Source organism: Lepidochelys kempii, chromosome 6 (genome assembly GCF_965140265.1).
Source record: "Lepidochelys kempii isolate rLepKem1 chromosome 6, rLepKem1.hap2, whole genome shotgun sequence".
NCBI lineage: Eukaryota > Metazoa > Chordata > Testudines > Cheloniidae > Lepidochelys > Lepidochelys kempii.
The window spans coordinates 29969569-29997460 of record NC_133261.1 but is presented as its reverse complement, the minus strand read 5'-3'; the positions used below and the strand labels follow the sequence as shown (position 1 = coordinate 29997460).

The window sequence follows — 27892 nt, the reverse complement described above, 5'->3', positions numbered from 1 at the left end:
GGGTGCAGGTTTAAATCGATTTAACGCTGCTAAATTCGACCTAAAGTCCTAGTGTAGACCAGGGCTTAGAACTCTGCACTAGTCACAGAGATGTAGCTTTCTTTTAAAAAAAGGAAGATAAGATGTCACTGAAGGTAACCATTCCGTTTGGGAGTAAGCTACCTGCCTGTATGAACAGGTATAGACATTCAAAATCACAATGATGTAGATAGCTCTGGTTTGGCAATGAGCATGATAACAAGGCTGGAAACGGGAGCCAAAACTAAGAATAAAGATTATAATCTAAACAGGAGCACGATATAAAAGCCCAGGCTGAGAGAGATCCCTTGTGGTAATTATGGATACTGCACTTGCATAACATCCACACACATAAACTACCAACTAATGTAGAAACATAACTTGCACCATTTCTGAATGCTGAAAATATTACATATATTTGCTTAGTGTGCAGGGGAAATGCACGTTTGCTGCCAGATTTTTGTTCAGCAAGGTTTCCTATCACAGTGCTGCAAAACTAGGATTCTACTGTATTTACCCACTATACTGGGATTTTTTTAAAACACACACTAACAAGTCCCCAGGCTCAGTAAACATGATCTCCGCTCTAAATGATATTAGCATGAAAGGGATTATCACCAAGAAATATGTCACAACTGAAAATATTTTAAAATCTTAACTTTTGCCTTTCAAACTTTTCATGAGAATTTAGCACCAGCAAAAGGTGTGAATCAGCAGCCTGAACCCTTTATATATAGACTAGCACAGATGAGCTGCAGAAGCAAAAAAAAAACCACCTCTCCCTGCACTCTCCTGACAATACACCATAGCTCAGACAATGAAGAGCTGACTCTGGTGGGTCGTGAGGAGAGAGTTCCATCTACATTCCCATTTAAGGAATATCTACATGGAGAAATTTTCTGGCACAATTATATTGAAATAATTATTCTGCTATAATTATATCAAGTCCCTGTATGGACCGCTATTGCAGAATAAAAGTAAATTTTATGGCAGACTAGAAGCAGAGTAATTACTCTTCTCACACAAAATCACCTTTATTCCACAATACAGGTCTATACAGGGATATGTACTGATATAATTATAACAGAATAATAATTCCATTGTAGCTGTGTCACAAAATTTCCCCAAGTAGACAAGCCCTTTGTCAAACAAGTTATTCAGCTCAATACTGAGTTAGCTGGGTGCAATTCTTTGACCTGTGTTATGCAGGAAGTAAGACTAAATAATCTAGTGGACCCTTCCCTAGCCTTAAAATCTATTAATTTAACTAGAATAGTGTTTTTTTGTATTGACTGCAGTCCAACAGGGGCTGGGCAAGGATCTTCAGCTAATCCCATATAGGCCAAACAAGCCATCAGTTGGGAACAATTTTTTGTCACTATCAAATGGATGTGAACAGATTGTGATTGAAATCTTGGCCCCACTGAAGTCAATGGGAATTTTGCCATTGATTTCAATGAGGCTGGGAATTCACCCTAATTATTAAAAAGAACCCAGCAGCTTGGCTGATGTCACTAGTGGACTCTACTCCACCAATAAACTATACTATGCTGATAATCATTCCCACAGGAAAGAGCCTGAGAAAAGTAAGAGCTGGAATCTTATCTCTTGGCCTGAAGATTAACATTCTAGCACTCTGTCAGAACAGTGGGAAAAAGAATTTCAGAGGGGAGAGTTGTTCACTGAGGAGTCCCTACACCTAAAGCCCAATATATTAATACTATATCCCATTACCAGTCCAATTCCCTTTTAATCTTAAAACTTTGTAGATGAAATGTTGTTTAATGACAGTTGGCTTAGTTGTAAAAAGGCAGAATGCATGGAACGGAGAATTTTCCATTCTCACAGCATGCTGAGAAGTACTCATATTATATCTTTGGGGACCATTTTTACAGGGATTTAACAACATAGACCTTTGACATTTTCTGTTTATATAGGACACTAGCCTGAATTTAGAGCCACCCAAATCTAAACAGATCCTGTGTGTTTTCCTCTGATTAAAAAAAAAAAGTTAAAACCAGTCACTTTTTCTCCACAGAATATAATGTTCAGGCCATGTCTTGCAATGCTAGATATTACCCAGGCTATGGGGAAAAAAATTCCAGAAACAGCTGAATCCTCTCGCCCCCACCCAATCATTTAAAACACATACAACCTCTGCATAAAGCATTGATAATATGGAGTGGGGAATGATTTTCTATTGGCCAGGAGTTGGACTAGATGAGCTAATAGGTCTTCTCCATTCTCAATTTCTATGAAAGTTACTTTAAGGAGAGTTTGTAAAGCACTAAACCTCAAGAGATGAAAACAAGCAAAGATTGTGAATGCTGAAAGAAACCTATGGTACCTTCCCAATAAAAGGACTTCTATGGTATTCTCTTAGATAAGCATCGTTAAAATAATGTAGGGAAAAGGCCAGAAGGCTACTTCCACTGGAAGAAAGATAATTTGTCTCATTAGCTTTAGTGACAAAGCAAAGGCTTACAATATATTGAGAGACAGTGTTAAAAACAAATTTCTGGTAAAGGAGGACATGTTTCACAGGATATTTACAACAGGAAACAGGTTTCAGTTCTATTCTTAGAAGTTACCTTCACTCAAGACAGTAGTAAATATTTGACAGTTCTTCAGAAGGCATATTTGACACAAAGTAAAGAAAACCAAAGTGCTTTTTAAAAATAACTTTATTATAAACCTGTAGTTTTAATAAAATATTCAAAAATGCCAACGTAGTATGAAAACCCTGTAGCCACTCAGTTACCAACTGCTTCCAATAACATATAAAAAATGCAAGAAACGACTGCAATTCTTATGGTGACTTCAGTCAGCATTTTCAAGCTTTTAAGTCCCCTTGCCAACAACAGAGATGCTGTCAATTACCTGATGGAATGGCTGAGTAATACCACCTCTGAAAACAAGCTTGGATGAAAAGACTTAGCACACGTACAGATACTGTATCTTCAATAATTACGACCTGTACATGTAACTCAGGACAAGTAAAGTAGAAGCCTAGAGAAATCTGGATAACTGTGGAATGAATGTATGCTAATGAGCTATTCTCCATGAACTTGTTCCATCGTATCTTTATATCTCAAATTAATTTTGTCTACTTGTTGCCAGTTCCAGTTTATAGAAACAACATGAGCCAACATATTGTTGTAATATCTTTGATGTCCAAACACAGCAGACAGATGAGCTGCACTGCACCCAGATAAAACATATGAAAATGTACTGCAGTTAAAAAAAACCTGAAGAGTGGGATTTTGAGAAGCATTTGAGAGAGTTGAAATTCAGTAGGAGCTGGGATATCTAACTCCCTTAAGCATCTTTGAAAATCCCAGCCTAAAAAGCCATTTCTAATTTAATTCAAAATAATTCAACATAACAACATACATCAATAAGGAACGAGAACTGTTTGATATTTTTCTGAACTGAAGCATAGAGAGCTTTTCTAAAAAGCAGCGTCTTGTATGCAAGAGATTAAATCTAGATCTACTCTATAACTCTGCGTCAGGCAACTTGACTACAACAAGCAGAAGTTGCCGTGTAGCCTGAAAGTATTTCATTTTAAACTGTGTTGGAGCTAGAGTCCCTAGATTGCCCATAGTGAAAGGGGCTTAGAAATTAGATGTACAGACATCGTAGCAGAATAGGTTGCAAAATTTCTATAACATCTGCACACATTACTGACATCTTCCAAAACAAAGCAAGTAATTTATCAGTGTGATATAACTGCTTTACTGAGGTGACTGAAGAAATTAATGATTGCTTAGCTAGAAGATATTTAAGATTTCTTTTTGACTAACCCTCCTACCAAGAACAATGCAAGAGAGTCAGTAGCATTTTAAAAGATTCCATACATTTCATTGTTTCAACAGATGAAAAGCACAAGCTCACAGGTTATTAAAATACAAAAGAATATTTATAGTTCTGCTTTGCACTTCAAATAAGCAAAGAAATCAAAGCCTCTGATCACAAAAGCTGACAAGACTGCAGGATGAAGAACTGACTTCAAGTGAGTTTATTTCCTTCCCCATCCCAGATCAGGTTAATCCAAGATTAACCAGGAATATCTGTGAAATTTCTTAAATACCATCTGCAGGTAAGGGGGTTAAACTCATTCTTCTGAGTTTATGGACATGTTGATTTCTAAAATACTGTAAAGAAACAGTCAAAATCCTCATTCCATAGGAAGAAAATATTCCATGTACTTTCTTATGTCTGCAGCCTCAGGCTTGGGAAACGTTTTTCTAGACTGTCAGCAAGCGTCTGATCAGCCTCACGCAGTGCTTCAAGGAAACTTTCCACCTAGAAATAAAACACAAGTATGAAACAAAACACAAATACACTCAGATGGAATGAAGGAATTGCCATACTGGCTCAGACCAGTGGTCTGTATATTCCAGTAGCCTATCACTGACAGCAGACAGTACTATTTCAGAAGAAGGTGCAAGAAACCCTGCACTAGGCAGTTATAGGACAAATTAATCTGCCCCCCAAACATCCAAAATTAGAAGCTGGTTTGAAGCCTGAAAAACGAGTGTTTATATCACTTCCAAGACTTTTTTTTTTTTTTAAGTGTTTACTGATGTAGAACTGGATCTTCTAGTTATCTATATAAATAGCTCAACCTTTTTTGAATCATGCTAAACTCTTGCCACGAGATATCATTGAGTCCAACGACATCCACAGACTAATCTATAGAATACAATTCGCTCCAATACCAGTGAAGGTTTGAGCTTGCTTAAAAAATATATTTGTTTTTCGTTCTTTGGAAATCAGATATGCTTTTTTTTTTTAAATCACTCTATTAAAACAAAGCAGCTCTGCCAATTTACATTAGCTGATGATCTAGCTCAAAGTTTTGGCTGATGTGAGCCAAAAAAAAAGGAAAGAAAATATAAATGTCTGATGTGTCATCCGATATTGCATCTTATGTCAGAGTAATCCTGCCCTCTTTAAACCTGGCTATAAATTGCCCTGCATGTTCTCACCCATGTTAAAGATTTTGTCACATACTCACTGAAGTGAAATATAGTGGTAAAAGATTCTGAAACGCACAGGAACATTTCTGTTCATTTAGATATCCCTGGTTCAATCCCTCTAATATGTTTTCCTAGAAAACAACAGTAAAAAATAAACACAACTAGTATTTCATAAACAGTTGCTGAATACATAAGCTCACAGCCACGTGCATAGTGTCATATATATAAGCCCCTTCGTTTTCAGTTTAAACGGATTTTTACCAAAGAACTCCCAGGTTTTACAAAAAAGTATTATTCTTTTTTTTCCTGAGTTCCACCCTACTTTTGTATCATTCAAATATATAAAAAATAACTTGTTCTATTATGAAAATACAGATATCTCATGCATTGTACTGTATTACGATAATACACTAGTCTGTGTGTATGTGCAAAGCTGCACGTTGAAGTAAAGCTACAAATTAGTCTACGAGATGTACACAGGCACGCACACAAGCTCTGAAGTGCATGCACAAGCGAACGTACTGATGAATCTCACACCCACCACGTACACATTTCAAGCTGTTAGCAGATAACGGTTTAAAGATTTGACATACACAAATGGGAAGAAAACGAAAATCTGTATCGGAATATGTTTCAGAACTCAAGGAAGCACTCAAAAGTTTTAAAAAAACAAAAACAGGAGAAAAGGATGAAGTTGAGTGTATGCGCTGCACACGATGTGTCCCAATTATTAAATGTAAATATTCATAGTCTAATAGTTCTAAGGCTACAAGAGTACATTTTTTATTCAAATGAAAAGTTTTATTTGGGGATTAGAGATATACTGGTTCTTAAACTCAGAGGTGGCATTGTGTTTTAATTCTACAGCAAACCACATTGATGAATGGAATTCAGAGCATTAATCTACTGAATACTTTCCCCCCCGTCTTTTCATCCACCAAAATATACCCCAATATTTACCCAGAAAAATTATTAATAATTTTTTGCACTGATTTTCACCTGTTTTTGTTGTTGTGGTAATAAACACTGATAAATTCCTGGGAAAAATCAAACAAAATAAAAACTGAAAATAAAGGGCTCTACATATACATGTCCTTGTATTGTAAAGCAGGTAAAATACATCATATAAATAAGAAAGCTTACAGTCTAGAGACAATAGTTGACGCAAAACCGAATAGAAAATGGGAAAACATTCTCTCAGTTTAAATGCTCTCACAAAAAAAATCTTCAGAACTTATTAGCCAGGAGCTGAGAAATTGCCACTTAAATAAAGACCTACATGTATTCTTTCCCTGACTGAACTTCATTAATTCACATGCAACAAGGAATTACCAATGTACATCAAGAAGGTTACTTTGTGAGATAAACTGATTGAAGTCCTCAGAAATATCTTGGTCTCTATCTTGTGCCATATAGGTTACAGTTGTGCCTCCAGTCACTTCTCTAACCAGAACCTTACAGAACTCAATTCTGGTACATAGTTGTACTTTGAGCAAAGAAAAGGAAGAAAATGCCCCTTGAATAATAAGATTTCCTCTTTCCCTCCTCTGCATAAAATCCTCCTAAATTTTTTCTCTTTACCTTAGTCAATTCTTGAAGCATATTGGAAAGCAATTCACAACAGATATCCTTCAAGATTTTCAGATGGAAGTCTTCCTCAACTGTTCCCGACTTCTTAGTCTCCTCTGGCTGTGATTTCTTTGAGTTATCAAAAGATCTCTTCCCACAGTCCTCCATGTTTTGTAAGATTCGAATCAAACTCCCAATCAGAGGCATATCTAATATACAAAAACAGGAAACCACAGTTTTACAAACTGAAAGACAGATTTGGGTTTTTTTTCCCAGATACTGTCAAGAGGATCCATTTTGAAACATGAAGAAAGATTTGATAAGGATGTAGAAATGTACATTCAGATTGCTTCAAGACCATAGGTTATCTGTATATGTCACTGTTTGTCAATAAGGTTTTTAAAAGTGTCAGGAGATAGCACAATCCAGGAGACAAAACTCGAGAGACCTGGGAATTGTTACATACAATTGGTATCTCACTCTCTATCATAACTGCACACCACTCCTTTCTGCAGGCCATGTGTCTTTAAAGACATAGCTCCATGGCATGGGGGAATTTCCCCAGCAATAGTTCACAGAAAGCACAATACCTCCCATGCTTCTGATGCCTAAGCCAAACCAATCTCCCCCCTTTTACTGGAAGGGTATGTGCTACCTTGTGCAGGTCCAACTCCTTGAGCCCTCTCCCCATTACTTGTATACCTAGGCTGCACCAAGCCCAGACCCAATAGCAAAGGAAACCTGGACATTGCTGTAAGCCATTCAATTTAGTTACCATCTGAAGAAAGGAAAACAGAGGGTAGTACAGTAAACTTTGCACAATAATAAACCCAACTGCCAGCCAAGTGAGCAGTGCAATTTTCTGCTCCTAAAGAAATCAACTCTCATTCCATGTCACTCCTTTCCATCTTAAAGGCTAGCCTATGTTTTCATCCATTTCTCAGAGACATTCACAATGGTTGATGCAAATGATAAAAATGCACGAATTAAATACAGAATTCCCTCCTACCTCTTAAAATAACTGCAACCCCAGCCTCTGTCATTAACAAGTATTATTTTTGCAGTTCTATTACTTATCACCATAACTGGTAAAGAGGAGACTCAGCTGAAAATCCAGCTCCAAATACCCCCCGAATTTTAGAAACATTTAAATCTGAACTCTGGTTTAGATAAAAATTTTGCAAGTCACCCCTTTCTTTATAATGGGCCAATTTGTTACCTTTATGTTGTTCTAAACTTGTAACAATTCTGTGCCCTAAACCAGTCTTGAGTAACCATTAATAAATTAAATTAACATGCCATCCCACTACTGGCATGACTCTAAAGTCATCAATTGTACAGGAACTAAAAATGATACTTGCTTTTTCTCATCTTGACATATTCCTGTTGTATCTGTGAAGCAAACATGGCAGACAGTACAGACAAAATAGAGGCCAATACACTCTTCTGCTCTTGAATGATGATTGGTGGATCATCTGGCTGGCAGAGTTCATGGCAAACCAGACCATAAAGTAAAGTCCAAGTCTCTTTTCCTCCATCAGGAGACTGCACTTGAGAAAGAAAAAAAACCGATTCAAGGAGAGAATTTTTTTTTTACTTAAGTATCTGTCACGATCTAACGTCACTGCAGCATTGTTCCATAATATACAACAATTCAAGTGTCTTACCAATAGCATGAATGCCCTCATCCACTGTGGTTAGGAGCTGCAAGATATGCATATAAACATCAAGCCCCTCTGGATTATCTGAGCTACATCAAACAAAGAAAACAGATGAGTTCATTATTAATAGAAAAATGACTCTTCATGAACACTAGGATACAAGGATTATCCAACTGGCCCACAAACAACAAGAAACTTTAGAATAAATCATCATGGCACTTTTATATGACAAATCACAGGGACCAAATCCTATTACTCATAGGAGTAGCCCCACTGAAGTCAAGAGTTTCAGGATTGGGCTGCAAGAAGATAATCAGCAGTCACCCTAGCCCCAAAATTAAGGAGAAAAAGCACACGTACCAGACTTGTTTTGCTGCTTCAAGTACACAAGGTACAATCTTAAAATCTGGATGTTCTTCTGGGGAATCATCTGTAGACTGTCCCACTGACTGACAAGAGCCATTTTTAATCCACTTTAACATTAGTTCTTCATCCAGGTCAAAGAGCTTGTCCACCACCTCACCCACTTTAACCAGCAGTTCAACTGCACAGACAAAAACATAATAAATTTTGATGAATAATGAAAAACTAGCATACAAAATTCTTACCCATGTTAACACACAAAAAACAGAATTTAGAATAAATATTCATGCTGAGTAGCACTTCACACTTTCAGTAGTCCCACTGAAATCAAACATACAAGACCCTCAAACAGAAGAGCAAAGTATTATTATTTCTTAAAATAGGGAACAGTAGGGATGTTTCTTCTAAGTCAAAAAGCTGAAATTTTAGGATTTTTGCATAAACATTCTGCTGTTTTTATTTAGCTGAAGATGAAAAACACATTTTTATAAATGTCAGTCAAGGTACATGCTTAAAACAGTGTAAGAATTGAAATGTTACAAGAAGAAACAGAATAGCTGCCTATTACTTGGCTTATTTTTCTAAAAGTGTTTTTCAGTTTAGTTCTAACAAGACAACAGTGCATTTAGATAGCAAACCTTAAAAAGAGATACAATGTTACACTGGAATAACTGAAAACATGGGCTTGTTTTAAAACAATAAAAATGCCAAGTACATGTACTTCAATAAGGACCATGTGATTTGCCTTAATGAAAGAAATTTGATCCTGCACAGATGTAAATCTAGGGCCGATTTCAATCTTCCCTTTTTCTTTAGGGATCAGACAGATCTATAAAACCTGCAAGAGTACATGCAGTTTATTCTGTACTCATGAAGTTTACTATTTTTAATGTATTCTACACTTTAAAAAAAAAACAATTTGTCTTTACAATTCAGATGTACTTCAGCATTGCGTTTTATCTATCAACACCAATACCCAAATTACTTGGCAACTTACCATTTGTAGAGCTTGACATGATAAAACAAACACAGTCATACACGGATGGGTTTTCTCGGATTCTTTCAACCCAGATGTTGGCCACCTCAGCTTGGGAGAGGCAGGTTAACAACAACCTAGACAATAATTGCAATTTTAGCTTTGCATGTAATTAAAATATAGTGGGTCAGGTCCTAGTTACAGTAGTGTTAATGTGGATTTACACTAATCTTACTGGTACAATGGAGAAAAAAAATCAAGCCCACGAGGGATGAAATCCAAGTACACTGTGGAACTTAAGAATGGAAAGGGAGAGAAAACAAAATAATCAGCCCACTCTCAAGGATTTTATTTACAAGCATTAGAACACATTAAAACTATCAAACATCAATATTTCAGTTGCTAACAAGATGCCCTACCTGCTTGTTTCCAGCAAAGTAGGAGAGTCCGAATCACATAAATGTTGCAATAATATTTGTCTGTAAATAAAAGTTACAATCTTAAGTTTAACTGAATTGTTCTTAAAAAAAATTAATTTTAGAACAGGATTAATTTCACATCAATTTTTCATACCAGCAGTTTGCCGCAACATAAAAGTAAAATCCTCCTCTACTTGTGCAGAAATTAATGATATTTCCAATTCTAAAAATTCAGACAAAAATGCATTCCTGGGCATCTATCAATATATGCTCAAGGGTTTATGATGAGTGTTAGGAGGAGACTCATGGTTAACTGATAGTTCTTCTCTTCATCATAGCTTTTTTTAGCACTGAAAATTTCTCAAAGCGGCATTATCTTCCATTCAGCAACTAGTCAGTTGAAATGCCTGAACTAAGTTGGGGCAGAGAACGAGAAACTTTGTTCCTCCTCTTAACATAACCCATGTGAGATACAGAACAGTGGATTAATTTATCTGCATTGCACTTCTCAAGACAGACAAGCCCAATAAATGACCCTTTCTTTGTTAAAAAAAATAAATAAAAGAAACGACTACAGAGACAAAAATATTTACAATAAAATTAATTTTCTAACATTTAACCCTAATCTATTTGGTCCAAAATCTAAGACTAAAAAGAGTCTTAATGTTTAATCCATATTTTGTAAACATATACACACACATGATGCAAAGCAAAAGCACACACAAACAAACTCACCCAAGATTGTCATCTTTACTAATAGACATGCATATGTCTTGGAAACAGGCCATATTACCCAATATTCCCACACAGATTTCCTGTGAAGTCAAATTATAGTGGGATTAGACAATGCAATATAGGTACCCTTAGGGTACAGATCTAACTGTGGGGGAGCTGGTTCTCACTTCTTTTCTACAGGAGTTAGTATTAGCGTTCACTTTCCACACAGACTGAATGTTTCCATTAGAGATGTCATGTAGGAATGCCTCGGATGCACTGATGGCTAATTATACTATGGACAAATGATGGCAAGTATTCCTCAGGCTTATCATAGTTAAGGGTTTAAAAAATCAAAAATGAATATACCTTGAAACAAACTTCTCTGGTTTCGTTAGATAGGCCAGACAAATAGATACTTTGTGCAAATCAGTTTGGAGCTTAGCTGGATTCATAAGAACTCAGCACACAAATGCAACCCCATGACATATTCGCCTCCTGACAAGAGAAAGGATCTTCTCAATAAACCCCTCACAGACCTCAATTGCTGATTGCAGTATTTTTAAAAACAAAATGCAGCAGATATCACCAACAGATTATATTCACTCCTGGACAATGACCAAAAGAATGTACAGCTCTACACCAAGATCAAGGACTCTGAAGTATCTTGTGAATAACTAGTGCTAATAACAAATGTCACTGGAAACCTTGAAATCTCAAATCTTCAGTAACGTAAAGTTTGGATTCTAGCCCTGACAGGTAAAAAGGTAAAAAAGAAAGTCATTTTTACTCCCATCTTTTTTCACCACCTTTAAATTACACCACAATTTTAGCAGCCACTGTCTCAAATTGCTAAGGAGAGACGCCAATGCCACGGCATATATGATCAGAGAATTTGGAACCCAACTTTCAAATGACATAAAGCATTAAAAGTGAGATTTTCAAAAGCCATCAGTATTAGCCTAATTCTTCTTCCACTGACTTCAGTGCGAGTGGAGTTAAGACAACTGTGACGGGGCAGAGTGGCCCCACACTGGTATCGTGTGGGTTAACCCTTCCTTCCTGGCAGAGGAAGCCCTGCTGGGCATGCCCCAACTGGGGAATAAGTATAAAAGCCTGCAAAGGTGCTCAGTCTGGGCTGACCACGGGAGGAGAAGGAGGCACACTGCCAGCTCTGGAGGAGGGACACCCAAAGTTCCCAGATCCAGGGGCCAGCCAAGCCGGGACACACCCAACGCCCAGGACGGAGGTTTTGTCCAGAGGGGACAGACCGGAGGACCCCCCCCCGCAGGAGTGGAGAAGGCGACATTGAGGGTAGGAAGTGACCCAGGGGCATCTTAGAGACAGGCAGCATCAAAGCTGCGCTGACGTTCGATGTGTTGCAGGCGGATCCCCGCCGAGCTAAGCACGAGGGGAAACACCGCCAGTAGAAGAGCCCTGGGTCGGGACCCGGTGGAGAGGGCAGGCCCGGGTCCCCCTACCTCTCCCACCATTGGGATACACCTACCTTCCTGAGGGGGAGTTATATGGACTCCGGCCGCCGGGCCACACTGCCCCAAGGTGCAGGGTGAGTTATACAGACTCCGGCCGCCAGGCCGCACTACCCTGCTTGCGAGGGGGATTGTATAGACTCCAGCCACCAGGCTGCACTACCCCAACATGGGGAGCGATTTACGTGGACCTGGCCGTCGGGCCACACTGCCCGATACTCAGGGCGACACCTGGACTCAAGCGGATAGGTCCCACTACCCCGACTAAGGGGCAAGCACAGGAAAGCCGGCCATGGGGCCACACTGGAACGCCCTTACAGGACAGGCGTGGGAACATAGGAGTGGCTAGGCCCCAACATCCCCCCGCCCCCGCCACAAAGGGGCGCTGCAGTACCAGACCCATCACAACAACACTGAGCACTTCTGGAATTCCTAATCTTAATTCCTATCTAGAGTGGATTGTGAGATACAGACTGCTAAAATCACATGAGCTGAAAAGCGGGGGAGTGGGGGCGGGACAAGTGATTATAAGAATGACAGAATTGTAAGTACTGATATCTGATAATCCACTAAGACCAAAATCACCTTGGGAGACCAGAACAAATACCTACATTCAAGACCTGTAACATTTTCTAAACACTGATCATAGACCAAAGAGCAGAAGGAAGATTGAAAGCACTGGCTGTAGTTTATTTTAAAAGCCACCCCCCAACTCCACCTTACCATTCAACTCCTATACAAACAAAACAAGAAGGAAGGAGAAAGGGGAGGATATTTTGCAAGTGTTCACCTAGGACAGCACTTTCCATTAATCTATACTTACAATAAGTCGAGGACACTTAGACTTGGCAAACACTCCCATAAATATATCAGGGGCATTAAATTCTTGGAGAAATAATGCAACATCCTGGGGAGAAAAAGTGTTAATTAGACCTTTTTTTCCTTTTTAAAATATAATTTCCACATGCAAATCAAATGTTTCTCTCATTGAATCAGGCTGGATCAAGCAGTTGTCAGATTCACTATGACAGGTGAGTTATCTACCAAGCCCTGTAGGCTTGTCAATTACAGTCAATGACAAATGAAAATAGAGACACACAACTGTAGATATATTTGATCTTGTCCTCTTCCCTGATCTTTCAGTTGTCAGAGTTTTTGCCTTCCTCATGCTGATCTTCAGTCCAAACTTTCTGCTTTCTCAGTCTACCTGGCAGTTATTCTCTGTAAATATTCCTTGGACAATGCTAGGAAATCAACATCCTCTGTGAATCTAAGGTGATTCACTATCCTCCCACATGAAATAAGAGGAGTCATATTATCTCTCAGTGCTAATCAATACTGCTTCCAGGACCAAGCTGAACAAATTTGGCTAAAGCGTGCATCCTTGTCTCACTCCTATGGTTATCCTGAACCTTTCCATCAGCTTCTTGTCTACTCTCGCCACACTCACTGACTTGCTGTAAATGTTTTCTACCAGCTTGATCAATTTCTTGGGGATGCCATATGTTCAAGACTTGTCATAATCTTTTCTGCCAAATGCTATCAAAAGGTTGTTTAAAATCTCTAAAGTTGTTAGAACACAACCAAATTTGTTATATCTGCTTCTCTGATATCTGTCTCATCACAAAGAGCTGACTTTTTATACTCCATCCTGGTCTAAATCTGGTCTGTCCCTCTGCAAGCACTGCTTTATGCACCTCTCCATTCTTTTTAGGGACCATTTCATCTACTGTGTTCCAGACTCCGTACAACTCTTCAGAATATTCTTTCCCTCCTTCATGCTTTGCTTCTTCATCCTCAACTATTTGCCTCCACTTGTCTTTCACTGTTGACAGCTTCAACTCATATGTCCCATTCAGTTTTCTTATCTTTCAATACAACTTGTGTCACACTTCTTTTTGTGTATTCCTCTTTTTTTAAAAAACAAAACAAAACACTGTTCTATGTCTTTTCAATGTTCATTTCTTCTTTCACCAGAAACATGATGTTTTTCTGAACAGCTTCCTTGTATTCTTTCCTGACACATTTCCTGATAAATTGGTCATAGATTTTAGTTCTTGGCACATTTTCAGTTGCGCCCAGCCTCAACCCTGTCAATGCCAACATTAACTTATGAATTGATCCAATATCTGCCACAAATAATCTGCATGACAACACACTTGATTTCCACCTGTGATTCACAAGTACATCATCTATCATATTCTTACTTTGCCCATCACGTGATAGCCAATTCCACTCCCTCATCAGCTTTCTTTGTTGGAACAGCGTGTTCATTATCACTGGGTTGTTGCGTAGACAGAAATTTAGTAGCTTCTCTCCTCTTTTGCTTTCTTCATTGAGTTTCAATCTGCCTGTTGCTCCATCCCAGAAATCCAGTCCAATCCTACTTTCACATGAAAGTTTCCCAACACTATAACCTATCTTGTCTTCAAACTTCTTGTATTGCTTTCTGTACATCATTATAAAATTCATTGATTTCTTCCTTGCGCACTGCTAAAGTCAGTGCATATACTTGTACTATTGTGACAGAAGCAGATTTTATTCTAAATCTCCTCAACATATGAAAAGATATTGGACTTTAGCACCAATGCAACTCCATCCTGGTGTCCGCCCCTTCCCTTCCCGGGACCCAACTGCCTGTATCTAATAGAAGGTCTTTCTTCATGAGATAGTGTTTGCTTTAAAGCACATAAAAAATCTTGCAATTCTCAGCCTGGTACTTGAAAAACTTTCATGATAGGGACAGGCATCTTTTACGTCAACTTACCAGGCGTACTCTGCTTAGGGGATCCTCAGCAGATAGCACCAACTAGAATAGAGAAGGAGCAACACCATCCAAGTTCGGAAGCTGGCAAAGAGTGCTTGTTAAATCTTCCACTAACCAGCGCTATCAATCCTCTTCTTAGAGGAGCATTTCGACTGAAGATATTCAGTGAAAGGCTGAGGCACTGCAGAGAAATTTCTCAGCTTTACAGTTGAATTCAATACTTCATTACAGGCTGCTCACCAACATACCTCGTCCATTGACATGTCCCACATTTTACAAATGTCATTCTCCATTTCTTCATCTAGCTCTGTCTGCACTTCCTCACGATTCGAGTTGGAGTCACTCTTTTCAGGGCTAATGACCTATCAAGTGAAGTAAAAAGAAAATGGAGCAACAGTAAGGGAGTGACAGTGAATTCTTCAAGACAATCTATTGCTTTAGTTATCCAAAGACAGACGACACTAACAATCTACTCTTTTCAGACCTTCCAAAACTGTACTGCTCATTTTTAAGCATTTTCTAAATTAATCTTCTTGGGCAGAAAAGTCTTTCCTTGAACGATATGCAGGCCTTTCACCTCACCTGGGCTCAATTTACTCATCTAAAAAAGCAGGGACAACAATACTTACCTACCTGACAGATTGCTGGGAAGTTTAATCGACATTTGTTAGAGGGTATGAGGTCCTCTCTTGAAATGTTCAAGTATTACTTCCTTTGCAGAGATATTACACACAGGTGAGTAAGATATATTTCTCATAACAAATTAATTGTGTGCACTGGGCTAGCTACATTAAAGTTATCAAATCATACAACGATATGTGAGCAAGAACCAGGTAGCCAAGCATCTGAGAGAGAAAGAATGTTTGGTGCCAACTTAGAGTACTGGCCCTCCCCATCCAGTATCCTATCTCCAGCCCTGGTCATCCCTGATGCTTCAGAGGAAGGAAATAAAAAAAGAACACCCCCAGAATACATTGTGGGCCAGGAAATGCCTTCCTGACCCCCCACCAGTGGCTGACTAAAACCATGAAGCATAAGCTTTTAGGAACATGAGACATAAACCAGAAGTGAACCCCAGGGCTCTTGAGCCCTGACCCCCTACATCACATATTTGTCATACATACTTATAAATTATACTCATAAATTTCTCGAGTGCTCTCTTAAAACTAATTGTGTTGGCTGCCCCTCAACTCCTATTGGGATGCTGCTTCCACCCCTCTAATGACTAGAAACATTCTTTTAATTTCCCACCTGAATTTGTTCATGAGCAGTTTACATCCCTTTATTCTTGCACCAAAGTTGTCCTTTAGCTTAAACAGCTATTCACCTTCCTTATAACAGTGAGCAATCTTATCCCTGGTTACTTACTGAGGTCACTTTCTCTACATGTTACAACACCCATTATTTAACCTGCAGGTCATCTGTTAACACAAAAAGAGCTCAGTACCTAAGAGTGTCCCCAGCACATCTTCAGAGACCGAGAAATGGCACTTATCACGCACCTCTATCAGTTTTGTAAGGATACTGAACAGCCAATGCTTGCTGTAGACTGTGTTCCCAATGGAATCCCCTGCTGCCTGCTCGTCCTCAGCATCGCTAGAAGGGGGCGAAGGATTCCGGTCCATTTTTCAAAAATCCAGCACAATCTCTGGACCAGAAGTTTTCCAGCAATCCTGCTTCTCTAGAAACAAAGATAAGTGGGGAGTGACTCCAGGCAAGAGCTGGCAGCATCCCTGTCCCTACCAAACCACGGATGGGTCCCAGTACTGGGTTTACCATGGCACCAGTGGCTCCATGGCGCTGGGCCACACTCAGAAGGGGCCCCAGTGTCCGGACTTGCTGCTCCAGCCTCAAGCCTTATCTCCCAGCCGGCTGAGCAGGCCAGGAAATTTACCCCCGACCCTGCTCCACCCCCGCCTCGCCTCTTTCTGCCTCTGCTCCACCCCAGCCCTGCCCGCACTTCACCCCACCCCTTCCCCTGAGCTAAGTCCTGGGGGACTGCAGCAGGGGTCAGGCTCTCCCTGCACTCAGTGGGTAGCAGGAAGTGGAGTGACCCAGCCCCAGCCCGCTCCACCGGCTCCCAGCCGCACCACCAGTGAGTGCGGGGGGTGGTTCCCCTGTGCCCCCCAGTCCCAAGGCTGGGAGCCAGGGGAGCAGAGTGGAGCATATTGGGGCTGGGTCACTCCACTTCCCAACACCCCATGAGTGTGGGGTCAGGCCCCCCTGCAATCACCAGCTAGCAGGAAAGGGAGCGACGCAGACCCAGCCTGCTCCGCCAGCTTGTGCTGGAGGGTGGTTTCTCCCCTACCCCCCAAGCTTGCTCCTGCCCCCCACACACCTTGGGTGCAGCCCCTCTTCCCCCCTGCAGGGGACGGCATAGGGCACCACAATGTCTAGGGGCAGCCCTACTGGCCCCCTCCAGGCATGTGGGTCTTGAGGGAGCCTGGCTGGGGCAGGCCAGGCTCCCACTCTGCCCTGGCTGGTTATGCCGCTTCCAAGGAGCCAGAGGGATCCCTGACCGGCCCCAGCAGTGCTGCAGGCTCAGCCCATGTATGGACATAGTCACTGCCAGCAGGCCAGTGAGTGTGGCTGGGGGGCAGAAAGGGCGTGGGGGAGTAGGTCTCTGGAGGGTCAGGGGGAGGGCCACTGGGCAGTGGGTGTTCTGTATGGAGTACTCCTGGGGGAATGAAAACAGATCCCCTGCAGATTTCTTTGCTTCCCTTTCAAAAGTGACGGAAAAGCAAAGGGAGGGGGGTGGCAGCGGAGAACACACATGGGCTTAGTTTGGGGGGGGCAGTATCCCCCTAACAGAGGCAAGGCATGGGGGCACACAGAGTCACATGCCACTGCCTCCCCCACCCTTTCTGCAAGCACAGAGCTGCCCAAAGAGAGTGCTGCTCAGAAGATGCCACTTTCTGGGTCCTAGATTGAGCTCCCGTTCTGTGTGCTGGGAGCCATCCTGTTTTCTGTACAACAGTAAGTGCCTATGGTGGGGAAGGGCAGGGGCAGGCTGTGGCTTGGGGGAAAGAGGCAGTGGGGAAGGAAGGGGGTGGGGTGGGGAGAGGAGGAGATGGAATGGTGGGGAAGGGGCATGGGATGGAGAAGAGAAGGGGATGGGGAAGCCGGGGTAGGAAGAAGCAGGGGCAGGGGGAAAGAGACAGGGGGGAAGGAACGGGGTGGGATGGGGAGGAGATAGAGCAGTGGGGAGAGGAAGGGAAGGGAAAGCAGGGGCAGGAGAACGCTGGAGCCCAGTGTGCAGCATCCCCTTGGCAAAAACTGGGGCTCCCCTGTTAAACAGGCCCATCCAACCCTCACTCTGACAAGCTCAATCTCCCCTGCATCTGAACCACGCCGATGAGCCCTCCAGACACCCTCCCCACTGAGCCCCAAACACCTGCACCCCCACCCAAATGAACCCCATCTCTCCTGTACCCCATCTCACCCTCCCCGCTGAGCCCCAAACACCTTCACCTGGATCCCCTGCAGAGTCCCATTGCCCCTGAAACCCCACAATGAACTTCTGTGCATCCAACTCTCCCACTGAGCCTCCCGCACCCAGATTGCCCCACAGAGAACTCTCTTAGCCCTACACTAAGTCCCTCTGCATTTGGATCCTGCTGCCGGGCTGAGCCTGTTCGCCCACAACCTGATGCGCCTGGCACGGGGGGGGAAGGGCCCCAGGGTGTTTCTGGGGCAGGCCTGGCCCCTGCACTGCGTCAGGGTCGGGTACAGCCTCACGGCCGAGCCCCTGTCCCAGGATGGGGTGGGGGGAGGCTGCAGGGTAATCTCCCACCTCCATGCAACCAGTGGTCTGTGCTCCCCACTGCCATGTTGGAGCCTCCACATTTATTTATTGACGAATAAACTCTGCAGAATCTTAAAACACTGTGCGCAGAAATTTTAATGCGTCGGTGCAGACTCGCCTCAGGAATATGGGGGGCTGTGACGGGGTTGGGGGGGCTGTGAGGAAGGCGGTGGGCAAGTCTCTGGGCGGGGAGCGGTGTGGTGCAGTTGTGGTGGGAGGCCATTGGGGGAGGTCTCTGGGCAGGGGGGCAGTGTGGGGCGGGCTCGCCCTCAAGGGGAAGGGGCCTGCGGGCCGCCCAGGGCTGGGCAGGCCAGTGTGCGCCTGGCAGCCGCAGGTTTGTAAGCAGGGCCCTCCTGCTGGGCTGCTCCCGCCGCCCTGCGGCTCCGTGCCCCAGCCCCCCCCGTCACGCCGGAGCCCGACCGCCCCGAGCCCCCCTGCACCTTGCCCCACAAATGTGTGTGGGGCCAGGCCCACAAAAAGCTAAACCGGCCCCGAGGCGTCTCCCGCAACCACAACCTGCGTCGCCTTCCCCGCCACGACACGAACGCCGCATCCCGCAGAGCGCTGCTGCCTCCTGCCGCCCCACCCCGCCTCCGCGGGGCACCGGCTCCCCGCCCCTCCACCCCACGGACCCAGAGCCCACAGCGCGCAGACCCCACGGAGCACCGGCTCCCCCGGCCGCCCAGGCAGCCGCCGGTCTCAGAGGGCCGGGGCAGGAGACTCCGCCCATCGCCGGGCGAGGCAGGGGCGCGGCGGGCACCCGGAGCAAGTCGCGGCCCGCTCCCTCCTCCCCTCACGCCGCTGCGGGGACGGGAGCGGCTCCTGCATCGGCCCCAGCTGCTCAGCCCCGCCAGGGGCCGGATCCCGCCGCACGCGGCTCACCCGGCCAGGGGGGCTCAGCGCTCTCCGCCGCGCGGCTGCTGGGCCCGACCCCAACAACCCTGCCCCGCGGCCAGCCAGAGAGAGAGAGACAGACAGCGCCTCAGCCGCCCCACAGCGCCCCCCGCAGCCCGGCCTCCCACCGACAGACAGCGCCTCAGCCGCCCCACAGCGCCCCCCGCAGCCCGGCCTCCCACCGACAGACAGCGCCTCAGCCGCCCCACAGCGCCCCCCGCAGCCCGGCCTCCCACCGACAGACAGCGCCTCAGCCGCCCCACAGCGCCCCCCGCAGCCCGGCCTCCCACAGACAGACAGCGCCTCAGCCGCCCCACAGCGCCCCCCGCAGCCCGGCCTCCCACCGACAGACAGCGCCTCAGCCGCCCCACAGCGCCCCCCGCAGCCCGGCCTCCCACCGACAGACAGCGCCTCAGCCGCCCCACAGCGCCCCCCGCAGCCCGGCCTCCCACCGACAGACAGCGCCTCAGCCGCCCCACAGCGCCCCCCGCAGCCCGGCCTCCCACCGACAGACAGCGCCTCAGCCGCCCCACAGCGCCCCCCGCAGCCCGGCCTCCCACCGACAGACAGCGCCTCAGCCGCCCCACAGCGCCCCCCGCAGCCCGGCCTCCCACCGACAGACAGCGCCTCAGCCGCCCCACAGCGCCCCCCGCAGCCCGGCCTCCCACCGACAGACAGCGCCTCAGCCGCCCCACAGCGCCCCCCGCAGCCCGGCCTCCCGCAGACAGACAGCGCCTCAGCCGCCCCACAGCGCCCCCCGCAGCCCGGCCTCCCGCAGACAGACAGCGCCTCAGCCGCCCCACAGCGCCCCCCGCAGCCCGGCCTCCCGCAGACAGACAGCGCCTCAGCCGCCCCACAGCGCCCCCCGCAGCCCGGCCTCCCGCAGACAGACAGCGCCTCAGCCGCCCCACAGCGCCCCCCGCAGCCCGGCCTCCCGCAGACAGACAGCGCCTCACCCGCCCCACAGCGCCCCCTGCAGCCCAGCCTCCCGCAGACAGACAGCGACTCAGCCGCCCCACAGCGCCCCCTGCAGCCCGGCCTCCCACAGACAAACAGCGCCTCAGCCACCCCACAGTGCCCCCTGCAGCCCGGCCTCCCACCGACAGACAGCGCCTCAGCCGCCCCACAGCGCCCCCCGGCCTCCCACCGACAGACAGCGCCTCAGCCGCCCCACAGCGCCCCCCGCAGCCCGGCCTCCCACAGACAGACAGCGCCTCAGCCGCCCCACAGCGCCCCCTGCAGCCCGGCCTCCCACAGACAGACAGCGCCTCAGCCGCCCCACAGCGTCCCCTGCAGCCCGGCCTCCCACAGACAGACAGCGCCTCACCTGCCCCACAGCGCCCCCTGCAGCCCGGCCTCCCACCGACAGACAGCGCCTCAGCCGCCCCACAGCTCCCCCTGCAGCCCGGCCTCCCACAGACAGACAGCGCCTCAGCCGCCCCACAGCGCCCCCTGCAGCCCAGCCTCCCACCGACAGACAGCGCCTCAGCCGCCCCACAGCGCCCCCTGCAGCCCGGCCTCCCACAGACAGACAGCGACTCAGCCGCCCCACAGCGCCCCCTGCAGCCCGGCCTCCCACCGACAGACAGCGCCTCAGCCGCCCCACAGCGCCCCCTGCAGCCCGGCCTCCCGCAGACAGACAGCGCCTCAGCCGCCCCACAGCACCCCCTGCAGCCCGGCCTCCCACAGACAGACAGCGCCTCAGCCGCCCCACAGCGCCCCCTGCAGCCCTGCCTCCCACAGACAGACAGCGCCTCAGCCGCCCCACAGCGCCCCCTTCATCCCGGCCTCCCACAGACAGACAGCGCCTCAGCCGCCCCACAGCGCCCCCTGCAGCCCGGCCTCCCACCGACAGACAGCGCCTCACCCGCCCCACAGTGCCCCCTGCAGCCCAGCCTCCCGCAGACAGACAGCGACTCAGCCGCCCCACAGCGCCCCCTGCAGCCCGGCCTCCCACAGACAGACAGCGCCTCAGCCACCCCACAGTGCCCCCTCGCACCGACAAATTGTAAGGTTTGAGTCTTATTGACTACGCACTTTTACCCTAAAAATTGAGGAAAGGCCTAAAAAATTATTTGACCAGAGTCATTCTAAAAAACCCCCACTGCATGCTGCACATTTGTTTGCTCTTTTGTTCAAGAGTGGAATGAGAGGTTAATTGCAGTGTTGTTCCAGCTGTATTGCTCCCTGGCTATCAAGATGGGTGAGGTAATAATGCTTATTATTGGACCAACTTGTGTTGGAGAGAGAGACAAGCTTTCCAGTTGCACAGAGCTCTTCCTCAGGAATATAAGGCTGACATGATTTTGAGTTTTTAAGATTCCTTTGTTGTTAAGTGAAGATGTTGGGGTAAATGCACTACCAGAAACCTAATGACACTGCTGTCAGCTGCCTGGTAACTATCCAAACACTGGAAAGCACACAGCCAGAAAACACTGGTTTCATCCAGTGATGACTCTGATCTCAAACTGAACAGAGGTTCTACCCACCTGACAACAATAAATATATACTTTTAAAACGTAAGTGCCATTACTGCTTATTAAAGTGGAACTAGACTCCCAGCACCATGGAAAATGCGTTTTCATCTTTTCATTTAAAATGTTAACTTTCCTCCTGACCTGCCCCACAAATTTGTTTTTGTCATGATACCTAAACCTTTGTAGGGTGGTTTTTATGCCCCCAACTAATTAGCCAGGTAGGATGGTCTTATGGTTAGAGGACTGGACTCCATTCCTAGCTTTGCTACAGACTCCCCTGGGATGTTAGGCAAGTCAATTAACATCTCTCAGATCCCTGTCTGTAAAATGGGGATAATAATAAAAAGGAGAATTACCATAATGAATCAAAATATTCCAGTAGCCTGTCTCTGACAGTGGCCAGTGCCTTCTGCTTCACAGGAATATGCAAGAAATCAAGTAAAGGACAATCATTAAATAATCTGGAAGTTTCTTCCAAATCTGGGGCAGTGAAGGATTACCTTTGTCCCCGAATCATGAAGATTTGTATCCGATATTGTTTTTTATTATTGCTAATATGGCTTAGGGTGGTTGTAGGTGAGGATGTTTGTTCATTCACTGAGAGCTTCAGTATTTTAAGATTTGATTTATTGTAGTTTTGCACAGCTAAGAGAAAAATAGAACCATTGTAAAGTATTACAGGCCGCGTTAGTATTTTGAGGGAAGGCCCTCTGGTCTGTAGCGGTTTGGGTCTCCTCCACTTCTGCCCCATGCATTTGCCTCCTGGTCTTGACGTGTGTCTTCGGCTCCTCTGCCGCTAATGCCACCCTGCCAACCTTCCCTGGCATCACTGGAAAGAGGAAACAAAGGTTATCCTAGACAGTTTATAGTTAAATATCATTAACTAAATTATTTACTTTACACTTATCCCCCATAGTTTAATCCTTACTTTTCCATAAAATTGAGGACATGCACAAACACCTCACCAACAGAAGTTATTCCAATAAAAGATATCAGCTCACTTACCTTGTCACAGACACAAATCTTTGCCTGTCTCTAAATAGCAGGAGTCATCCCAGAAGTGCATCACTGCAGTAGTTGTGAATTGAAAAGCTTTCCCATTATTTGCCTCCACTAAGATATAAGCTCCTTTGTATCATAGTCATCATGTTCAAAATCAACATTTGAAAACAATCCTCATTAGAGGACTGCACGTGAACCTATGATCGTAGTTTCCTTGGATGAAATACCAAGGACAATATGTACCAATTCTAGATTAAAGTGAGGTCCTGCAATTATTTAAATTTTAAAAGCCCTGTGGTGAAAACATCGGCCTCTCTGCACATAGTAATGGGATCTGATCTGAGAATATATCTAAATAGGTCAGCTCAGAAACCTCCTTTACAACTCAAGAATGGGCACAGTCTTCACACTTAGCCAGTTCAGAGGTTAAATAAAAATGTCCTCGCTTCAAACAGGACAATAACTAGCTATGAATTACAATGTACTTCATAGTAATTTGATTGCATAGCTCTCTGCCGACTTTTAACTCATAATCCAAGTGGAATCCATTACCTTATAACTTCTGCTGCCCATTTACCGCCAGGCCCTCTTCGGGTAGCATCATAATTCCCACGAGCATGGAAATATTTATCTGAATTTTTATAATTCGCCTCCCGCATGTCGCTGTATGCACCCCACATATCCCCAGCGCCTAGAGAAGAGAGAAAGGATTATAGAGACACTGAAATTTTAAAACAAAACTTTGAGGTTATTCCACCCACATTCCTCTGAAGTAGTGAAGCACCATTCTTCTCACTTCCCCACTGTGGCTTCCAAGTATAGTGCTTCTAGAGAAGGCAGTGAGGCTCTTATATACCATTGAGCAAATACTTCATTTTTTGGTTCAGTGGAAGATCTGAGAAATCCAAAAAAGATTGTTGAGTTTCAAACCAAAACTAATTTGTTATGGTTTTTCTCATCAAAATGAAAAACAGAAATAGTATTGTTCAGGTTCATTTGAATAGACATTTCTGCAGCAAAATGTCAGAATAGTACACTGTGAAAATTATTAATTTTAAAGTTTTTTTTTTCAGCCAAAACTATTTGCCAAATTTGACCCAAGTTTGCAAAAAGTTGCAGTGCCCTGTGAAATGTATTTTTTGGTGTATTTGGTATTTGAAAAAAAAAATTGCCCAACTCTCCTTGATACTCAGGACTCCCCTTAGAGGTACAGGGATTTGCAGCCATTTATGCTATTTTATTAACTGAAGCTTCCACAAGGTGACACCTCTAGAGAAGGAAATAAAAGTTATCCATTAGTTATCAATGCATATATATGCCTTCAGATTTTACTAGACCCCTCTGAGATCCACATCAGGAAATTGAAACAGTTAAAGTCAGAACATGGTCAGCTGCGTGCACAGGTTGCAGTTAAACATCTTGCTAAATGTTAAGTGAATCTTGTCTGGTGAAAATATCTGTTTAATTATGATCCATAGGACTTTGTACAGTCTATGGCCCATACCTGCCATCTGATTTGCTCTGGTTCAGGCAGCCTTGTGCTTGGACTCCCAATGAGGGACCTAAAACTGCATCATTTTAAGGGATCAGAAAAAAATTTTAATGTAACTTTTTGTGACGAACTGTGTAAATTTCTTATTCACCAGAATTTATCAAAAATTGTTTTAGAGCTCCTGTCTTTGGCTTGGCTTTATATCTACATTGTGCTGAGGACAGTTTTGATGAAGAACAAGCAGTTAGTAAAAATCATACCTCGATAAGCATCCCTTATGAATGATCCAGCATCAGTGAACCAGTTCTGGGCACTGACACATAGTACCAGGGACAATAACAACATGCAGTTATAGAACTTCATGGTTCACTTCTTTAGGCTGTAATAGAAGGAGAATATATGTCAGAAAACTGGGCAATATTTTAAAGACTCCAGACATAATGTAAATTCCTCTTATATCTGCTTTGGAACAGGTACATGGATCTTCAGGGTCACACACAATTCAAAAGTGTTACCAAAGTGCTGATTTCAATTCAGAAAAATGAAATGCCCTCTGCCATCACAGCACCAGGCTGGGACATAAGTTGTAAATATAGAAGTTTTTGTTTCCGCTTAAGTTTTTACATCATAAAAATCACTAGTTCTATGACAAAAATTGAATACACAACAAGGTAAAGTGGTACAAATATGAAGTTTCCACATGGAATGAAACTTACCACTGCTGTATTGCAAAGCCCCGGAAAAATGGAGTTCTGTCTGATGGAGTCTCACAAGACTATATTTATAGGAAGCCTTATCTCAAAGAGGAAATTGGAAATAATTTACAGAAACATGGCTAAATTCAAATTGGGCAATTCTTTGCTTGTTGAATGCCAACATTGCTTCTATTGTTCCTTTATTTCTTCTCGAGGCCTCCTGGTTTGAATTGGTCAATGTCTGTATTGTCTCTCTATAGATCTAACTATCTATTATTTAACTAGTGCCTAATATGATGAAATGTCCATCATTTACTGGAAGTTGCAGGCAGTTACTTTTTCGACTTTCTTCTAATTTTTTTTAATTGGTGAAATGAGCAATATTTTTATGTAGAAGCTTTAAGTAATCATCATGCTTGTACCATAAATGCCAAGTCAGTTATATCCTTATGTATAATTGTAATTCGGGGATCTCAAAAGAGATGGCAAAGGTAGCTGGAGAAGCCTTTGCCATCAGCTTGTTGGGGCATGAACCCATCTTTTTGTTCTGTTTGTACAGTGCCTAGCCAATGGGTCCTGATCCAAAAGACTATAGTAATAGAAATAAATAATATAACTTAATTACTAGAGCTGGTCAGAAATGGGATGTCATCTTTGCAGACATTTTCATTTTTTCCCTTTTAAATTTTGATGGAAATATTACAAAATTTTGAATTTTGGAAAACAACTAGCTTTTATTACCACCATTATGATCTCTAAGGAGGGAGGTTAATTTATCTGAATAGCAGTTAACTTATTGTGTAATTTTGTTGGCAAGATCTAAGCCATAAGCTACATGCAGTTATATGAACAGTTTCAAAATAATCTTTTAATTCAAAATATTACAAGTCAATTGGAATCATCAGCTCTATCAGGAATTCAGGGTACTTTGTAAAGTGTGTTTTTATTTCTGATAAATACTAACCTTAACTATCAAAATTTTATTTAAATGGCGTAAATACAGTTTACATTTTCAGATCAGTGCATGGGAGATAAAATGTAAAACTCCTATTGATTCTAAATCGAAAGATGCAGATAAGTATCTGATACGTCAGATCAGACTTTGCCCTTTAAAGTTTGTAAACTAAAACATAGTTTTTGTAAATGTTCAGTGTGATTCTTCTGGGAATGTAATCTGAATAAAGTCATCATGACTGGGAAGGTCTTATGAAACAGTGCTAAATCAGTCCCACATGCTAGCCCAACATAATTCTATGACTTGTAAAGAGAACAGACAGTAGCTGTATTGTTCTTGCTTAATGCCCTGTTGACCAATCTCGCTTTGAACCCCCTCACTGGTTGGCTTCTTCTGCAGAATTTCTTCCCTGAAGGTGTCAAATTTCTTCCTCTATGTTCCAGATGTCATAGTTTGTTCTTTTCAATTATTTATGGCTATTTTACTTCTTTCACCACCTGAAATCTGTAACTTGAGATTCTATGTAAAGCTCACAAGTGATTTCTCAGCAATGGAAACTTTATATATTATTGAAGTAGGACAGTAGGACATCTGACTGAAGACATATTAAATACATAATCCACCACCTCGCCCTTTCATAAGTTCTCATGATGTGTGGAAAGTTAACTGGGTATATTCTCCTAAAAAGGAATAATCATTCCTGTGCTGAAATAATTCACTCATATATTGTCCAAGCTTTAAAAGCATTTTGGAGATGTTCTGAAAATTTCCCTTGGACAATAGCTCATACAAAATACCTGCCATGAACAAAGCTTTTGGAAGTGTCTACATTCAACAGTATTAGCCTTGACAACAAAATGACATATTAGGCTGAATCATGCTGGGAGCCCCGGGCCCTTTAAATCACCACCAGAGCCCTGGGGCTCCTGGCTGCTGCCACAGCTGCTGCTACCATAGGGCTCTGGTGGTGATTTAAAGGGCCCAGGGCTCCCAGCCGCCTCTCCCACAGCTGGAGCCCCGCACCCTTTAAATCTCGATTTAAAGGACCCGGGGATTTTAAGTCCCCGCCTCTTCTGGTTGAGGCCCCGCCCCCTGCTGCTCAGGACCCCAGCCCTCTGTAAGTCCTTTAAGTTACTTTCACCCCTGTGTGTACCCCAAATTAAAAAACATAGTAAGAGAACGAAAAAAGAGCCACCAGGGCTAAACAACAAAGTAAAAGAAGCAGTGAGAGGTAAAAAGGCATCCTTTAAAAAGTGGAAGTTAAATCCTAGTGAGAAAAATAGAAAGGAGCATAAACACTGGCAAATGAAGTGTAAAAATACAATTAGGAAGGCCAAAAAAGAATTTGAGGAACAGTTAGCCAAAGACTCAAAAAGTAATAGCAAAACCAATTTTAAGTACATCAGAAACAGGAAGCCTGCTAAACAACCAGTGAGGCCACTGGACAATTGAGGTGCTAAAGGAGCACTCAAGGATGACAAGGACATTGCACAGAAACTAAATTAATTCTTTGCATCAGTCTTCACAGCTGAGGATGTGAGGGAGATTCCCAAACCTTAGCCATTCTTTTTAGGTGACAGATCTGAGGAACTGTCCCAGATTGAGGTATC

General features: G+C 44.2%; 3 protein-coding genes across 13 annotated transcripts in view; 1 reads left to right on the top strand and 2 right to left on the bottom strand.

Annotated features, from left to right (window-relative positions):
* Positions 1-2684: 2684 nt before the first annotated feature.
* On the bottom strand, positions 2685-19760 carry SAAL1 (serum amyloid A like 1). 4 transcript variants are annotated; one of them, XM_073347332.1, is made up of 14 exons: positions 19650-19760; positions 16465-16643; positions 15211-15324; positions 14963-15004; positions 13019-13102; positions 10727-10806; positions 9992-10051; positions 9594-9709; positions 8594-8777; positions 8240-8322; positions 7934-8122; positions 6585-6781; positions 5042-5134; positions 2685-4326 (listed from the first exon to the last, which is right to left on the bottom strand). In XM_073347332.1, the coding sequence occupies exons 2-14, from the start codon at positions 16585-16587 to the stop codon at positions 4234-4236; spliced, it is 1458 nt and encodes a 485-aa protein (XP_073203433.1). In that variant the 5' UTR covers positions 16588-16643; positions 19650-19760; the 3' UTR covers positions 2685-4233. The 4 variants fall into 4 exon arrangements, with proteins under 4 accessions (XP_073203433.1, XP_073203434.1, XP_073203435.1 ...); XM_073347333.1 differs by lacking the exon at positions 19650-19760 and adding an exon at positions 19284-19551; XM_073347334.1 differs by lacking the exon at positions 14963-15004 and having other exon boundaries at positions 19650-19758.
* The window catches only part of LOC140912630 (serum amyloid A protein-like), a 29375-nt gene continuing 19042 nt past the window's right edge, over positions 17560-27892 (top strand). The window contains exon 1 of one of the 6 annotated variants that reach the window (XM_073347326.1): positions 17560-17938. In XM_073347326.1, coding sequence (XP_073203427.1) covers positions 17803-17938 — 136 coding nt within the window. In that variant the 5' untranslated portion in view covers positions 17560-17802. Of the gene's footprint in view, positions 17939-21304; positions 21670-21693; positions 22181-27892 lie in introns of those variants that run through there. The other 5 variants (XM_073347327.1, XM_073347325.1, XM_073347324.1 and 2 more) reach the window with 5 other exon arrangements.
* Positions 22768-27892, bottom strand: part of LOC140912634 (serum amyloid A-5 protein-like) — a 30422-nt gene continuing 25297 nt past the window's right edge. Inside the window, exons 1-4 of one of the 3 annotated variants that reach the window (XM_073347340.1) lie at positions 25349-25446; positions 24893-25011; positions 23693-23831; positions 22768-22967 (exon numbers count right to left, since the gene is read on the bottom strand). In XM_073347340.1, the coding sequence (XP_073203441.1) occupies positions 22826-22967; positions 23693-23831; positions 24893-24995 (384 nt within the window). In that variant the 5' untranslated portion in view covers positions 24996-25011; positions 25349-25446 and the 3' untranslated portion in view covers positions 22768-22825. Of the gene's footprint in view, positions 22968-23692; positions 23832-24892; positions 25119-25348; positions 25447-27892 lie in introns of those variants that run through there. The other 2 variants (XM_073347342.1, XM_073347341.1) reach the window with 2 other exon arrangements.

Coding starts and splice junctions, on each gene's coding strand:
- SAAL1 (XM_073347332.1), bottom strand. CDS start 16,587: ATGGACCGGAATCCTTCGCCCCCTTCTAGCGATGCTGAGGACGAGCAG. Junction 8,778..9,593: donor CATGTCAAGCTCTACAAATG/GTAAGTTGCCAA, acceptor TTGTCTGTGCAG/TTGAACTGCTGGTTAAAGTG. Junction 8,123..8,239: donor TGAGGGCATTCATGCTATTG/GTAAGACACTTG, acceptor TTCTTTCTCAAG/TGCAGTCTCCTGATGGAGGA.